The sequence below is a fragment of the Elaeis guineensis genome, chromosome 5, assembly GCF_000442705.2.
Source record: "Elaeis guineensis isolate ETL-2024a chromosome 5, EG11, whole genome shotgun sequence".
NCBI classification, from domain to species: Eukaryota; Viridiplantae; Streptophyta; class Magnoliopsida; order Arecales; family Arecaceae; genus Elaeis; species Elaeis guineensis.
In genome coordinates this window covers 7,137,968-7,155,607 of record NC_025997.2, presented here as the reverse complement: position 1 = coordinate 7,155,607, position 17,640 = coordinate 7,137,968, and the positions used below count along the sequence as shown (strand labels likewise).

General features: G+C 42.0%; 1 protein-coding gene across 1 annotated transcript; it reads right to left on the bottom strand.

Moving 5' to 3' along the window:
• Nucleotides 1–245: 245 nt before the first annotated feature.
• On the bottom strand, nt 246–10,066 carry LOC105045078 (cytosolic endo-beta-N-acetylglucosaminidase 1). The gene is made up of 11 exons (XM_010923244.4): nt 9,495–10,066; nt 8,920–9,057; nt 8,510–8,619; nt 8,301–8,412; nt 8,089–8,196; nt 7,258–7,370; nt 5,857–5,938; nt 3,859–3,939; nt 3,330–3,385; nt 2,632–2,767; nt 246–1,253 (listed from the first exon to the last, which is right to left on the bottom strand). Exons 1-11 carry the CDS (start codon nt 10,026–10,028, stop codon nt 489–491), a joined length of 2,235 nt encoding a protein of 744 aa, XP_010921546.1. The 5' UTR covers nt 10,029–10,066; the 3' UTR covers nt 246–488.
• Nucleotides 10,067–17,640: the final 7,574 nt, after the last annotated feature.

Here is a 17,640-nt window from a genome sequence, read left to right as displayed (position 1 = left end):
TCCGTTCGAGCACTCCATTCTTGTTGAGGCAGAAAACTGACTTGAGCGTCGGAGGGTCTTGCCGGAGCAACCCTACCTCCGGTTTAGACTTCCTTTGCAGGTCCCGGCGGCGACCGCGACTTCCTCGACTCCAGCTTCTCCGACGCAAGCGGATTTTTGCACCAACAACTCCTGTTACCATATAAAAGAACAAAAGCTATGTTTTGTGGCCATTATTCACCCAACTGTCATCAGAAAAAGAGACATTTGAATCAATAGAGTTATTCTTTAGATTTCACCTGACATAGGTTGACTTTTCATCCAGGTCATGCCAATAAGAGAGGAAATCAACAACTTATTTCCATTCAGTTGAGCTGCCAGATGATTAAAAGCTACTTCAATATACGTCCACATAATTGAATGAACTTTTATGACTGTTAAAAATGATATCATATTCCTCCTCTTTCCAGTCGAATACTATCTTGGGGGAATCATGTGAATAATATTGTTTACTGCCCTTCAACAGCCAACACAAATGCTGGCGACTCGTGGAGTTCTTGGCAAGCCCCATCAAGCCCACACCCCTGAATGATAAACCTGAGACTTGTAACTCCACTAGGAACATCAAGATCTGACACATAGAACGTTTCAACTTTAGCAATCCCAAGATAACTGGGAACCTTGTAGATCCTGTCACTAGTAGCATCCTTGGCTATTTTCTCAACATAAATATTGTAATTCATAAATGATGTTGTATTCCCTGATTTCAGTATCCAAGCAATTTTGAGGCTGACGGCTTTAGTCTCTTGAGAGAGTGAGGTCCATGAAATGTGCTGACCTTCAGTGATCCATGAATCAGCTGGTGGGAATGCCATGCTCTGCTCAGAAGTGCGAATAGTGATGTGACCAAGTGATGCACAATAGGGTGAAAATCCATCTGTGCTTACTGTTTCATTTTCTAATTTTGTGCTATGCATGGTTGCTGATTCAGTCATGCCAGGCCTTCTCATATTAGAACCAACTACATGGATACCAGTTAATATGTAACCACTCATCTTGACACTAGCTTCACATACGATCCATGCTGCATCAGCCAAAACTTCCATCGTGGTCTTTTTAACTTGTGAATAAATGATTTCATCATATTTATTTCTCCAATGGTTCACAGTTGAGCGGCTTTGCACATCATTTATGATAAGAATGGATCTTCTCCCATTAATTTCAGAAGAAAAATCAAGGGATAGTCCCAGAATAGAATTCCCAACTAATATAACCTGCATCAGTACAGCAGGAAAAAAAATATACACATCAGATGGACTATATGATAAGGAAAAGAAAAATTGACAATGGCTTAATATATCAAAACACTTACTGAGATTAGATCAACCTGCAAAGTGGTCAAGGACAAAGTTTGAAAAACACATGCTAACTACAGAAAGGTATTTGGCATATCGACATATAGCTTTTTCTTGGTATATCTCAGCAATCATTTTATATAATTGTATCAAAACCATTCCCCATGTGTTTTGAAGACAATGAAATCAGAATAACTTAACAAGAGTTTCACAAAACAAAAGAAGACATTCAGATGGTCTAGGATTAAGGCAGAACCCAAAATTATCACAATTATTTAACACCTGATATTGAATTTCTACATTCACACAGGTTTTGAAAGGTTTCTTTTTTCAAAGAGTCCTGTGCATGGCTATGTTGATGTTTGAAAGATTGCGTTCAGAAGTTCTATGCAAATTTTTCATCGAAACAATCTATGTTTTGAAGGTCCGTAGAGAAATTTTAAAAATAAATAAATAAATAAATAAATAAGAAGATTGTGAATGACTATCAAATTACTTTGGGCCAAGACCTGTCAACAACAAATTTAACGAGTGAAATCTGATGTCTTATAAAAAGTCTAAAAATCTAGAAGCTCATGGAGCAAGAATAGAGTGGTTGCATCATGTCATATTAGAAAACAATACTGTTGCTTTCCTTCTACCATTCTGTTCACATGTAGCTTCTGATTGTTAACCGCTAACACTGTAGCCTTGAAGTACTCTTTTGAAAAAATACAGTGCCAATCTAGCTACTGGCAGAATAGCAATATAAAGCGATCAACCCACCATGAATGCACAAAAACCAAAACTACACAAAATGCTACGCACATGTCAATGAGACCATCTGATGATCCTAGGACATCGAATTTGATAAATGTTTCCAGTAATTACAACTATTGATACATAAAATTCATCTGCATTTATTTAGGAAGAATATGTCTCTCCAATCATTTACTTCCAACATATTGAATTAGTTTCAATATTCGATTCTTTCAACAAGAGGGGGTGGGGGGGCTTGAAAACTGGACCTTTCTATTTCCTCTTTTTTTCTTTTGCTTTTGCCTAAATTCTCGACTGACAATGGTTAAACTTGGCAAATCAGGGCATAGAAAATGTGCATTTGTACATGCATGCATGAGGAAATCTACAAGAAGAAGGTATGACAAGAACATGTTAATAAAAAGCAGTCCCAATCCATAGCACTTTCTTTAAGTAAGCATTAAAAAAAAGGCACACAATCGAAAAGTTTAAATTGAACTCTAGTGGTTGGTGTAGAAGTACTAACAAGTATGTTCTAATAAAATGGGAGGCTGCTTACAGAATATAAAATGTGCACAGGTAGGTCTTCCAAAGGAAGTTCTCCAAAAAAGAGCATTATTGAGAAAGAAGTATCGTCCTCGAGACTTCCTTTTGCTGTGATGTTTCCTCCACCACTGTAAGATGCATCCTTAAAACTACCAAGTGCAAGTACAACTAAATTAGAAGGGGGTTAAATCTGAAGCAGTAACCTGACAAATACTGTAAAACAAATATTATAAGTATTATTCATATATGATATGGGTAATATACAAACACATATATACTGACAAATACTGTATGCGTGCATGTCTATGTGCACATATGGTGTAATACACTCTTACTTAATATAACTATCACATAAATATGTAAAACAAACCAAATATGGGCAATAATGTTTGAGGTGATCACTTCTACACATGCCTGCCTGAAAAACAGGATGCAAAATCTGAAGATATAAAAAAGGACAAAAGAGGAAAAAAGATAATAGAAGTACGCAATATGCGGCTATATTAAAAGCTGAAGTGTAGAAAAATCTAAAGATAGAATATGAAGATCAAGAGTTTGAAGCATGAATTGAATTCTTGTAAGAGTTCCTCTTGCTGTAGTTTGAAAGCACATAAAAGTTTGCCAATTTTAGAATCTATGAGGAATTTGATACACAGCACTTCAAGTTTGAGGTGTAAAATCTGCACCAGTAGATAATGAAGTAGAACTTACTTGATGAAGGCTTGCACATTAGTTTGAGAAGGATTCGTAAAATTATGAATGAGGGGCTGCCACAAAAAATATAATGAGTTAATCACGCAACTAATCCACTAAGTTGCAAGATCTCAACTTCTTTAGAATAAAGAACAAATGGAGATCAGGTACCTCCTGTTTCGCTATAAACATTGCACGACTCACTAATTAAGAAAGAGAAACAATATGCACAATCCTTAATAAATTAGTTCTAAATTAGAGACATTATATCCCATCCCCCAAAAGAACTCAACCTGAATAAGCTGATTAGCAGAAAAGAAACATTCGAGTAAAGAAATCATATATAAAAATAGTATTTTAAGATAAATCATAAATCGCCCCCAAAAAAGTTGTTGAATGTCGAAATATAAATATTTCATTTTCGTCAAAAAATACAAATACTAAATATGCTCAAAGTATTCCTCAAATTGCCTAATCATGTTTACAATGACACTCAACAAGATAATACAGTGCAAAATATGATAGTAAGTCATCATTTGTTGGATACCTGAAAACCTTGGCAAGAAATGTTATTCCAAGGATCATCGGCTACCTGTAGGCCTTCAATAGAATAATGATAACCATGACCCTGGAGATATGGAAAATTCAAGATCAAGAAATCTGGAAACAGAATAATAACATAAAGCAGATTTAAGCTGCATTTAATAAGATTATGTTTTATAAGAAAAATCAAACAATCAAATTAAACAAAAGAGATTCAGGAGGACAACAAAGGAGAAATAAATATTCTAATACAGTATTGCTGTTACTACCTAGTAATTGGCAGCATACATCTCTGACAGCAAAAGAAAAAACATTATTGAAATAAACAAAATAAAACAAAATGCCAGAAAAATAAAACATTGGAAAATGTATGGAACATACAATTAAGTTGAAGACAAAGAAGGGACAATAAAAGAGATGCCAAACCTGTGGGCTTGGCAACAAAGAATGACATTAATCTCATGCTGATAAAGCAAGGTTTAAAAATTCGGTTTTAGTCCAGCTCACCAAGTTTTAATTTCAGATATTTTGGTACTTTCCACTTAAGTTTTGCAGTACCAACCAGAAAATCAGGGAAAAAAGGAATTAGAGAGATAGGGAGAAAACAGCAAAAGAAAACATACATGTTGTAGTGATAAGACATGCTGTATTTTTGGAATTTCTTGATGTATAATTTGGGTGTTTTTTCTGTGAGAAATGGAAATTGTTAAAATTATAAAAACAACTTTAAAAACAACTATACCAATTTAAAGTGTCTAACACTTAAAAACATAAATATTTAGAGAAGCAAAATATTCACATAAAAAAGTGCAAAAAAGGACCTAATATTTCAATTATGATCATATCAAGTACCAGAGATCCACACATTACTTATAATATATGAAGTGCAAAAAAAGACTGCAGTTAGACATGTCTCATCTACGTGCCTATAAGATGTACCATCAATTTTGAAAACCTGTGGTTAATCCTCAATTACTTGAGATTAAGATTAACTTCCAATGATTCCAATGTTCAGAGAAATTGCAAAAAAAGTGCTTAATTTAAGAAAATGATATCAGTGGTTTGAATTATCATTCACAAGTCAGTGCCCCTTTTATCACCAAAAATTTAAAAAAAAAAACCTAAAATTGGAACTATTTTATCCAAATATACATAAATAAATGAAGAAATGGTCCCAACTTAACACTAAGTAATAAAATATTAGCATATATGATCAGATTTGGTCAAAACCACTGAAAGCAGTTGATTCAACCAAACTGATTGAAATAAAACAATTCCCAGTTACCCAGTTCTGGCCCAATTCCAGCTGAAACCAATCAGTTTCTCCAGCCAAAACCTGAAACCTTGATAAAAAGGCTCGTGATCAACCAATAAAACCTACAAAAACATGTTTGATGGGAATTAATGTGGTTTGGCTTAATAACAGTAGAAAATACAGTTGATGCATGACCATTGATTGTGGCCCCACATAACGCCAGAAGCTGAAAGGCATCAAAAAAGTGTCAGTAATTTTATGTATTTTTTCTTCTTTTATTTATTTCTCCTTGATGTGTCATAGCTTTCCACTTTTATCTTGTTCCTCTTAAAAAATTGCAAGATACCACCTCTCTTACATATGCTGTCTAGACAGATTAACTGGCTCAGCCACTTATTTTCTTGTGAACTTTGGAAACACGTTCTCACAGATTACAAAAATCAGCTAATCTTATGTGCCTCCCTGAATAAAGCCTAGACCCTTTTTTAATGAAAAATATAAAAGAAAAAAAACAAACAATCCTAAAATTGTTTAAAAAATCCAATATCCTAAATTTCTGTATGACATTTCAAGAGAAAAAAGGACTCTCTAGTCAGTGGATAATGGCTCATATCAACAAATAACAGATTCAAAATTTTTTTAAAAAAAATTGCAACCTAGATCATATAAGTGCATACGTTATTCAGATAAAAAAAAATTATGGCACCAAGATATATCAGATTATAAGATGAATAGAAAAGTACCCACCTGATCAAAATTTGAGTAAAAGGGTAGGAGTTTTGGGTAGCTTTGAAGTCTACCCCATGATTGATCAACAAGGCCCCACCAACTGCAAATTCGGTTCAAGGACCTTAAAAGATGAAGGCATACTGAAGGAGTGAAGAAAGATATTCTAAACATAGATATGAAAAAGGATAAAGCAGTAGTTTGTAACCTATTTAGATTAAATAATATCCAAATTTTAGTAATGATAATTAAGAAACCAGATAGCTTGTATGACTCTACTGTGTATCAGCAAACACTGTTAAGAAAACAAATGTAATTCTTCCAATAACTCATCTAATCAAACTTCCTATTAGTTTATAATAAATCAATTTGTGTTATCTACAATAAATGTAATAAGATTAATTCCATGATTTAAGCCTTAGATATGGCTTGTTTGCTATTTGTTATCTTCAGTTAATTACATAAATTATAGCAAAAAATTTATGCTTCTTTATTAAACAGATACTTGGTTGAAACAATGAAATGTTTCAGACTGTCCATGGTGTCTTGTAAATGTCATTATCTACCATGTCAAACTAAACTAAGGCATCCATCATCACCCAAGCATACTAGGTTGACTGTAAGCCTGATGATGGAATTGATGATTATCTAAAAGTTCCTCTAACAGCTACACTGTCTCAATATTTCTTGGAGGGAACCTTGCTACTGAACTGTCAAGTTGTCTAAAGCATAAACTAGATTTATCTGACAGGTCTAAAGCATTTCAGGTCCACCAATGAACTATCAAACAATCCACAAAACTGCAAATTTCCCGCTTCCACAGCAACTCTCATATGATCCCTCTGGTACAATTTTCTCAAAGATCTGAGGAGCTTGATAATGTGTTATTATTATTTGATCCGGTTGTTTCTTTCCCACATGAGGGTCAGAGAGTCACTCCTCCAAGCAATGGTTCTACAAAACTAATATGTTTTAGCATGTAGACAAGTGGAATTCATTTTGTTTCACCTGGGACGGGTGCATTTCACCATCCCGTGTGACTTAGCAACTAACCATCAAGCCCCAATATTGTTATCCCATATATCAACTTTTTTGAGCCTCTGTGGAATTGATTCAAGCTGCATGTAACTGGTTGAGGACAATCCTAGAGTGTAGGCATCCCATAACATGAAAGAAAAGATGATCTTCACATGTAACTCCAAGAACTAGGGAGCTTATCCTTTTGATGTCAAGTATGATCCTAGGTGAAACTACTTGGGATTTCTTATAAGCAGCTGGGAGCACGAAACAGAATCAGACACAAAAAGTTAAAAAACAAGCTTATAATCTCTACAGGACTATCTCTTGTACAAGTGGTATGGTCACCAGGTACCTGGACAAACAATATTTACAACTTTACAAAATCAAATAATAATGTGTTACCGATTTTGTGCAGTTTGAAAGTCAGGTTGTTGGTCAGTTTCATATACCCATCCAGGAGCAAATATGGCAGCTGAAACGTCATCATTCTTCAGTAAGTCAAGCGCAATATTTGTCTGGTATGATTAGAAAAAGCAGAGTAGAAGTTAATACAGTAAACTATAGTTAAAAAAATTGCTGATTAGGAGGGAGAAAAAAGTAAATTTTTCAGTAGAATCTAGCACAGTACTTATAGCTATAAATCTGCTGCTTGTGATGCATGTCTTGGTCCTCCTAATGTACATGATTATGGCTTTGATTATAGGGTAAAGCTGGGCCTGTTTGCTAGCAAGCATAGCACAGGGTACTTTGCCAGCCAAGTAAAGTCACTGACCAAAGCCTATTTCATTCTCTGCCCGAGTCATGTCTAGTTACAGGATTAGATTGAGATGGTCAAACACTAGAAATGCACCATTCATCACAGGAAAAAGGTATTCAGGCATGAAGATGTTGTCATATGAAATTCAACAAAGATATGCAGCTAGTTTTTGCAACTTGAGTATTCCAACATCTTGTTACAACTTTGCATGCAGTTATTCAGGGAAATATATGAATAAGGGATATAAGTCTTTTTTTTTTTTCCCAGTTTTGAGGGCCAATTCTAGCCCATGAAGAGTATTGTGTGGTAGCAGCTTCTTAACTGAATGACAGATGCAGTAACAGCAGCATCATGTTCTTCCCTTTCCAACTCCATTAAAAGATTTCTTTATACTTCAACCAGTTTTTTCCTTTTTCTGTAAGTAAGAAAACTTAAAGCAATCCAGCAAGCACTGTCATAAGAAATAGGCAACATACATTCCACTGCCCACCACCATATGTATTTCTGCCAAAAACATCAATACCCATATATACGTCGAACCTTCGATTGCCAGCAACAGTAGCTGAAACTTCTGGGTACTTTTCCTGCAAGATTTAGAAAGATCTAAATGCAAGATTTATATAGAAAAGGAAAATCCAATTTCAGAGAATTGGGGGAAATACAAAAAAACAGAGAAAAGGCTACTAACATTCCAAGTATAATTGACAAAGATACCATCACATAAATCAAAAAAAGGTTTATTTTTTTCATTCAGCTGATTTTGCCAGTCAAGTTTACCATCTACGGTCACAGCATCATACCTACATAATCAAATAAATGATATGATAGTACAATTCTGGAAGAGAAGTAACAATTTTCTGATGTTAAAGAAGGAGAAAAAAAAAACTGCTTTATCACCATATGACCAAGGATCCTGGGACAGAGGAGTGCATAGTCAGAGATAGGTGATGGATAAACTCTTTCAAGTTATCAATTTGCTGCAAGTCCAAGTTAACTTCCATATTGACCTGAAAAACATTTTACAATGTCATCTCTCAAAAGATTCTAAAAAAGGGGCCTCCAAACAATAATCAAAAAAAAAAAAAAAACAAATCACCTATCAGGCAATCCCACAGTTCCATAGGACCAGATTATAGAAGACATACCAATACATCCCCCCAAGTTTATGATGTTTAACTAAATTCTAGTTAAGTGAAAAAGTTCAAGAAATCAGAATTAACACAGTGGAACAAATAACGCAACCAGATGCAAGAAAGTGAATAGAGTAGAAGTCAAAAGCCAAAAAATAAAGGATTAATGCGAATTACCAGCCAGCCATCGAAGCCCAAGGCCGTAGCTAGTTCTGTCAACCGTTCAGCATACATTTGAGCAGATGTTTTCGATGAAAGCAATGTGTTGCAAATCGCAGTGCCTTCATCCCATTCTGTGATGAACGTTCCCAACACCTTCATATCCATAATCGATGAAAACATGAAATTAATAAACATCAACATGCAAGCTTTCCTGTTCAATTATATAATCCATAGCCGTTTCTCTCATATGCACAGTTCATCTATGTAGGGACCCGGTAATCCTAGACTCTCCCATTGGCTCCACGCCTGACCAACCCAAGCATACAGCATTACACTCCCATTGACTTGACTTCATAATTTCTCAAAAAAGTAAGTATCCGATGACTCAGAAAACATCGTCAGTCACTGGTTACAGTTCTCAACAGACTCGAGCATAGTACACAAGAAAATCGCATAGACACATAATCAAATCCCATAATCCAAAAGATTCAAATAACCCCCTAGAAAAGAGAGCGACAAATCCATCAATCCAAGATCACTGAAGGAGAAGAGAACCCTATTTCAAAAGGAAACCACAGGAAAGATCGTACCTTTACGCCGTGGGTGTGGGCGGCGTTGATCCAGCACGGCGGCGGCAGCGTGACGAGGTAGTGGGAGAAGTAGACGAAGACGTCCATGAGGTACCAGTGCCAGATGGCGTAGGCGTCGGGGTTGGCCCCGCCCTGGACCCAGATGTCGTCCTGGTACCCGCCCTTGAAGTCGTGGCACACCAGAAGCCTCCGCCGCGCCGGCAAAACCCCGGCGGCGGAGGAGGGGAGAGGGACGGAGGCTTTGTTGAAAGGGAAGTGGAAGGAGTCGAAGTAAGACCTGGACTCGAGGGCGTCGAGGGTGGTGATTGGGTAGGAGATGGGGGTGGAGGGCTTCGAGGGGTCGAATGGCGGCTCCCACGGCCGGCGCTCTTCTTGGGGGGCCCCGGGGTCCGGCTTGTCGGCCATGGCAACGACTCGGTGGAGGAGGCGGAGGGGCGGGAGGAGGAGGCGCCGGAGGAAGCGGAGTGGAGGAAGGAGCAGCCCCCAGAGGGTGGTGAGAACTCCGCGACGACTTCGGACGCGACCGAGCAGCATCCAGGGGACGGTACATTTGACGTCGTAGTTCGATAAAATTCTCGTGCACGTGCTTTTTTTTTTTTTTAATACATATACATATAAATTATGTTTCCGTTTTTGGACTCGGTCAGATTTTTTTTAAATAATTTATAAATTATAAAAAAAATTAAAATTTAATTTTTAAATTATTTGAATCTATTTAATATTATCACGATTTCAAAAATTTTTTTTTACCGAAAATTTAATGTGGTAACTACTAATGCTTATATAAAGTAAACTTTACCTGATTCAAACCAACACTAATATGGCTTAAAATATTTTAAAAAATATTATTGATGTGCTCAAAATTTTTAATTTGATCTCTTTTTTCAGATCTCTTATCTTCTATATATTTTTTATCATCCTCAAAAATAAAAAAAAAATAAAAAATTAAAGTAGAAAAGCCCTCTTCTCTTCATAGTCCTTACCTCTTCCTCTCCACCGTAATCATTTTTTCTTTATTTTTTACCACTCTATCTCGCTGAACTCTCTCCATCTACCCCCTCTCTAAATCTCTCATCTCTCTTTTTTTCATCCTCAAAATCCTAATGAAAAAGAAAAAGAAGGAAGGGAAGCTCCTTCCCTCTATGGCCCCATTCTTTTCTTTCCTTTAAACCATTTCTTCTTTATTTCTCACCATTATATCTCATTGAACTCTCCCTACCTATCCTCTTCTCAGATTTTTATATCTTCCATTTCTCTTTTCTTCGTTACCAAACCCCAATGGAAAAAGAAGAGAAAGAAGGAAAGCCCATTTCCCTCTATAGTCCCATCCTCCTCCTTTCCTTAGTTCTCCTCCACTTATCTTCAATCGCCTCCTTTGAATGCCTCCTATCAAGCCGACTTGATTTTGCCATCATCTCCTCCCATTCTGACCCTCATATCTTCAAATAACAATTTCTCTCAGCAAAAAAGAAGAAAGAAGAGAAATCGAAAGATAATAAGAGAAGAAGAAAAAAAATTAAGATCGGAGAAGAAGACATGATCATTGTTTTTGCCATGTTAATGATTTTTTTAAATCTTAATGCCACATAAGCACTATATAAGTATTGATAATTGCTATATCAAACTTCTAGTAAAAGAAATCCACCGAAATCATATCCAAGGGCAGATAGTTCAAGGGCTAAACTTTAACTTTTTATAGTTTAAGAATCTTTTAAGAAAATCTGATTTAGTTCAAAAATCAGAAACATAATTTATCCTTTGCTTCTTTTTATCTAAAAATAGAAAAAATCCTAAAATATTTGATGTATTTAATTTTATTATGAACTTTAATTTCATGCAACTAGATCATCCAACAATTAAATTAGTTTAGTTCAAATCCTAACTATGAATTTTGTCCAAATGCCATTATAAATTATCACATGATGAGGAATAAAATTTTATTCACATCATCCCCTTCTGCCACATAAGCATATCATGTGATATTATATCATAATTCTGTTATGACAGCTAGATGGTATTTATAACTAGGATCCGAATTGAACTAATTTGAAAGTTAGATGATTTAATTGTACTAAATTCAAATTAAGGATGAAATTAAAAAATCTTAAATAGTATAGGATTTTTATGTGATTAAGTCTTTCTTTTTCAATTAATTTCGTTGGTGCCTTTCTTTCCGACTAGTTGCATCGACAGCATCATTTATATATATTGGACATGCCTGGTGTTGGGATATACCGACCGACCCTACTGCCGGCTCACCAGCGCCGACCCATCCTCAACACCAACTCTACTACGGGTCCGACCGACTTCACCCGACCGACGGTGGGCAACACCGACAGTGATTATCGATCGTACCCGACCGAGGTGGATCGGCCTAACGGGCCAACGTCGTCTCTGATCACCTGAGAACCGATCCCCCGTGACCGACTTCCTATCGGGTGGGACACCGCCGACTAACCATCGGATTGGATACCTGACGTCCCACCTCTACAGGTCCTTCTAGATGCTGAATGGGCGGCATGGGTTGCAGTCCTATCAAGCAAATGCCGTACGAACGTCAGGGGGCATTATCCTGCCAGAAAATCTGAGGCGCTGTCCTGCCAAGGACGCAAATTAATTCCTAAGACTTGTCAGCTCGTCAACGACGTGACCGCCTCCGATGATTTGACAACTCTCCAGTTGTCTACATCACCAGCGGCGAGGCCATACGACCTCCCACTATAAATCGAGAAAGGCAACAGTACTAAAGGGGATCTTCTTCGAAAACTCTGAGGCTCTCCCTTCCCCCCTCTCTCTCTCTCTCGTTGAGTTTCTTGTTTCTTTTTACTGTTGCCTAGTCTCCTCCCTGACTTGACCGTCGGAGGGTCTCCGTCGGAGCCACCTCCGGTCAGTGCGGACTTTCTTTTGCAGGCGCTTGTTCCCGGCGACCAGGCAACGAGGGGATTGGCCGCAATAAATTGGTGCGCCAGGAAGGGGGGCTTACGACCAACAGCACCAGGGACTATAACCCCCACGGAATCCAAGATGACAAAGACAAGAGCTCAGCGATCGAGGATCACTGGGTCGGCGAGGCGTTCTTCCCGTCGGGAAGAGGCCTCTCCTCTACCCTCTATGGCGGAACCCAGCTCCCCGCATCCCGCAGTGACCACGGAGGCACAGATCGTGGCAATCGTGCGGTAGATGACCATGCTGACAGACGCGGTCAAAAGCCTTCAACAGCAACCGGTCCGGCAGCCGCCTTCACCGACCGAACAACTGACGGCACGTCCGATGCCCTCCAGGAGCAGCCGTCGACGCCCACATCGATCTCCATCACCTCCGCAGGAGCACCTGCCACAGCGCTCCTATCGAGAGGAGGAGGGGCGATCGCGGTGCGACACCCATCGGTCTCGACGGCCTTCTCCCTCCCAGCTGGAACGAGCAAAGAAGGAGAAGCGACCGCGAACGCCGTCCACCTCTCTCGGACTCTTTCGGAGACTCCACTCCTGGGGTCTCCCAGCACCGACAGGTCGACGACTACGAACGCAGGTTCGAGAAAATCGACCGTCGGCTTGCCCAGCTGCAGGTGGACGGGCAGAAGTCTTCAAATGACGTTGACTTTCAGACCGTCCAACCTCTCTCCCGACTCATCCTCGATGAATCGATCCCCAGTCGGTTCAAGATGCCGCACGTGGAGCTTTACGATGGCTCCACCGACCCAATCGACCATCTGGAGAGCTACAAAGCTCTCATGACGATCCAAGGGGCAACCGACGCTCTCCTTTGCATCGATTTCTCCACCACGCTCTGCAAAGCTGCAGGGTTTGGTACTTCGATCTTTGATCGAAAAGTATCCACTCCTTCGGACAGCTCGAGTACTCCTTTGTGGCCCACTTCAGCACCAATCGGAAGCCGTCGCGAACGTCGGACAGCCTTTTCTACTTCAAACAAGGAGAAAATGAGACGCTCCGATACTTCGTGGCGCGATTCAACACGGCTATGCTTGAGGTTCGGGACCTCAATGAAGACATGGCCATCTCGGCCATGAAGCACGGGTTGAGGGCATCCCGATTCACCTACTCCCTGGACAAAACCCTCCCCCGAACGTATGCTGAATTGCTGGAGCGCGCATACAAGTACATGCGCACGGATGAAGGGACTTCCGACCGGCGTCTGGCCGAGCCCAAGGGCCCGAAGGAGAAGTGGAGGAAGGGTCAGGACCCTGCTGTGCCTAGCAGGCCCCCGACCGACAGTCGGGTCTCACCCCTACGACGGAACCAGAGGTCGCCCCGACGACGGAGCCCAAGGCCGACACACCCCAGGTATGACTCCTACACTCCTCTCTATGCTCCTCGTGCGCAGATTTTGATGAAGATCGAGGGCGAAGAGTACCTGCGACGGCCTCCGCCTCTGAAGGCAAAGGGCCTCGACCGACAGAAGTACTGTCGATTCCATCGGGGCCATGGCCATAATACCGAGCAATGCATCCAACTTAAGGATGAAATTGAGGCCCTCATACGCCGGGGATACCTCGGCAAGTTTCGGAGGAATCCGCCGACCTGGCCGTCGCCGATCAACGCCCCCAGCCGACTGAAGAAGCGACGAATAACCAACCTACGGCCGGGGTCATCAATATGATTTTCAAACGACTGGGCCCGAGGACGCCTGCTGGAGGGGAGCCGACGAAGAGGCCACACCCAGACGATGTAATTACTTTTATAGAAGAAGATGTTCGGGGCATCCAAACTCTCCATGATGACGCTATTATTGTCTCGGCAACAATAGCAAATTATGATGTAAAAAGAATCTTGGTAGATAATAGAAGTTCAACGAACGTTCTGTTTTACTCGACCTTCTCCCGGATGCGACTGTCGACCGACCGACTCAAGAGAGTCTCTACGCTCCTGATAGGCTTTGCTGGGGATGCTGTCGCGGTGGAAGGAGAAGCCACTCTGCCCGTGATGGTTGGCACCGAACCACGACAAAGCACAGTCCATTTGACTTTTGCGGTCGTCCAAATGTCTTCGGCTTACAACGCCATATTTGGAAGACACGGACTAAACGCCCTCAGGGCGATAGTTTCAACGTATCACCTCCTAGTTTGGTTTTCGATCAAAAATGGAGTCGGAGAGATGCGCGGAGACCAATAGCTCGCTCGTCGATGCTTTCAGATCTCCGCTCGAAGCGAGGAGTCGAAGGGCTCCCTGACGATCGACAAACTAGACCAACGGGAGGAGGAAGAACGAGGAAAACCGACCGAACAGCTCATCCCCGTCTCAATAGCGGAGAATCCCGACCGAACGGTATGGGTCGGGTCTCAACTACCCGACCCAGAACGACGACGGTTGGCGGAACTGCTGAAGACCAACGCCGACATATTCGCTTGGTCAGCAGTAGATATGTCGGGCATTCCCTCGGAGATGGTGACACACCGACTCAACATCGATCCAGCAACGAGGTCGGTAAGGCAGAAGAAAATATCTTTTACTTCAGAAAGACAGAAGGCCATTGACGAGGAGGTGGACAAGCTACTCGAGACAGGCTTCATCAGGAAAATTACATATCCCGATTGGCTTGCCAATGTTGTCATGGTGAAGAAAGCCAACGAAAAGTGAAGGATTTGTATCGACTACACCGACTTGAATCGGGTCTGTCCGAAGGACAGCTTTCCACTTTCGAAGGTCGACCAGTTGGTGGATGCGACGTCCGAATTTCGACTGCTCAGCTTCATGGACACTTTTGTTGGGTACAATCAAATTCGGATGGTGCCCGAAGACGAGGAGCACACTGCCTTCGTGACCCCCAAGGGCCTCTACTGCTACAGAGTAATGCCTTTCGGACTGAAGAATGCCGGCGCCACCTACCAACGACTTGTCAACAAGGTCTTTAAAGATCAGATCGGGCGCAACATGGAAGTATATGTCGACGACATGCTGGTGAAGAGTGCACAAATTCCAGATCATGTTCGGGATCTCGAAGAAATCTTCCGCACTCTACGACGACACCGGATGAAGCTGAACCCGACTAAGTGTGCCTTCGGAGTGACCTCGGGGAAGTTCCTCAGATTCCTCATCTCGCAACGGGGAATCGAGGCCAACCCCGAGAAGATCAAGGCCATCATTGATATGCGACATCCGGACACCAAGAAGGAGGTGCAGCAACTCAACGAAAGGATCATCGCGCTCAGCCGATTCATTTCTCGGTCGGCTGAGAGATGCCTCCCGTTCTTCAAAAACCTACGACAGGCCAAGCATTTCTCTTGGCCGGACGAGTGCCGACAAGCCTTCGAGGAACTGAAGAAATACCTGATTTCTCTGCCACTCCTTGTAAGATCGAAGGTCGAGGACATCCTATACCTTTACCTGGCTACCTCCCCGGAGGCAGTTAGCTCGATGCTCGTCTGAGAGAACGAGAACCGAGTTCACCAACCGATATATTATGTCAGCAAAGTGCTTCACGAAGTCGAGACTTGATACTCGAAGGTAGAGAAAATAATTTTCACTTTGGTCATTTCGTCGCAGCGGCTCCGTCCATACTTCTAGGCACATGCTATTGTGGTCCTCACCGACCAACCCCTGAGAGCAATCCTGCACCGTCCTGACACATCGGGACGGCTGGCGAAATGGGCTGTGAGACTGAGCGAATTCGATATCCAATACCGACCGCGGCCTGCTCTCAAAGCCCAATTTCTGATCGACTTTTTTGCTGAATGCCCGACGACCGACCGACCGTCGAAAAAAGGGGGCCCTGAGGAGGTCGGGACCTCCGAATGTGACCCCGATTCAACCTGGGTGTTGCACATCGACGAAGCCTCCAACGCTCGAGAAAGCGGGGCTGGTTTCCTACTCACCAACTCAGAGAGAGTGGTTACCGAACACGCCCTCCGATTCAACTTCAAGGCCTCCAACAATCAGGCCGAATATGAGGCGCTCGTCGCGGGCTTGAGGTTGGCACTGGAGCTCGAGGTCGACCGACTCAAAGTCTTCTCCGACTCTCAATTGATCGTTGGACAAATCCAAGGCGAGTTTGAGGTGCGGGATCCGACCATGGCCAAATACCACCAAAAAATAAAAGATCTCGTGACACCCTTCAAGTACTTCGAGATCTTCCACATCCCCAGGACGAAAAATACTCGGGCCGACGCGCTCTCCAGGCTCGCGACATCCGACTATGGCACCTTGGGCCGGACGTTCGTGGAAAGTCTTGAACGACCAAGCGTCGATAAGGTCGAAGAGGTGCTGCAATTGGCGGCGGAGCCGAGCTGGATGGACTCGATCGCTCAGTATCTGACCGACGGATCTACCCCTGAAGACCCCGCGGAAGCCAAACGACTCCGGTGGGTGGCTTCCCAATATGTGATGATCGATGGCCGATTGTATAAAAGGTCATTCTCCCTTCCCTTGCTGAAGTGTCTGGGGCCGACTGACGCAGACTATGCCCTCAGAGAAGTACATGAAGGAATCTGCGGCGATCACTTGGAGGGCAAGTCCTTGGCTTACAAAGTCCTGCGACAGAGCTACTACTGGCCCACTATGAAGAAGGACGCGGCAGAGTTGGTTCGGAGGTGCGAACCATGCCAAAAGTATGCCAACATACAACACCGACCCATCGGCCAGCTTGCTCCGATTGTCGCCCCGTGGCCCTTCACCCAGTGGAGAATCGACATACTCGGACCCTTTCCTCCGACATCTGGACAACGAAAGTTCATTGTCGTCGCGATCGACTACTTCACTAAGTGGGTGAAAGCCGAACCCTTAGCTCAAATCACTAAGCGTAAGATGGAGGACTTCGTGCAGAAGTCCATCATTTTCAGGTTCGGACTGTCAAACACCATCATTATTGACAACGGGCGATAATTCGACAACCAAAACTTTCAAGACATCTGTGCAAAGTTTCAAATCACACACCGACTAACCTCGGTCGGGCATCCACAGTCCAACGGTGAGGTCGAGGTGACCAATCGAACCATACTGCATGGGCTCAAAACCCGACTAAATAAAGCTAAGGGCCTCTGGGTCGAGGAGCTGAACTCCATCCTGTGGGCATACCGGACAACACCCCGGGTCCCAACCGAGGAATCACCTTTCAGCTTGGCCTATGAAATGGAAGCCATGATCCTGCTGGAGATCGGGCTGCCATCAACTAAGGTTGAGCAGTATCGTGAGCC

What these genes read in the sequence shown, in the direction of transcription:
- LOC105045078 (XM_010923244.4), bottom strand. Translation starts at nt 10,028, where the DNA reads ATGCTGCTCGGTCGCGTCCGAAGTCGTCGCGGAGTTCTCACCACCCTC. An exon ending in ATGGTGGTGGGCAGTGGAAT is followed by an intron (nt 7,371 to 8,088) that starts GTATGTTGCCTA and finishes TAATCATACCAG; the next exon opens with ACAAATATTGCGCTTGACTT. An exon ending in AATGTGCAAGCCTTCATCAA is followed by an intron (nt 2,768 to 3,329) that starts GTAAGTTCTACT and finishes TGCACTTGGTAG; the next exon opens with TTTTAAGGATGCATCTTACA.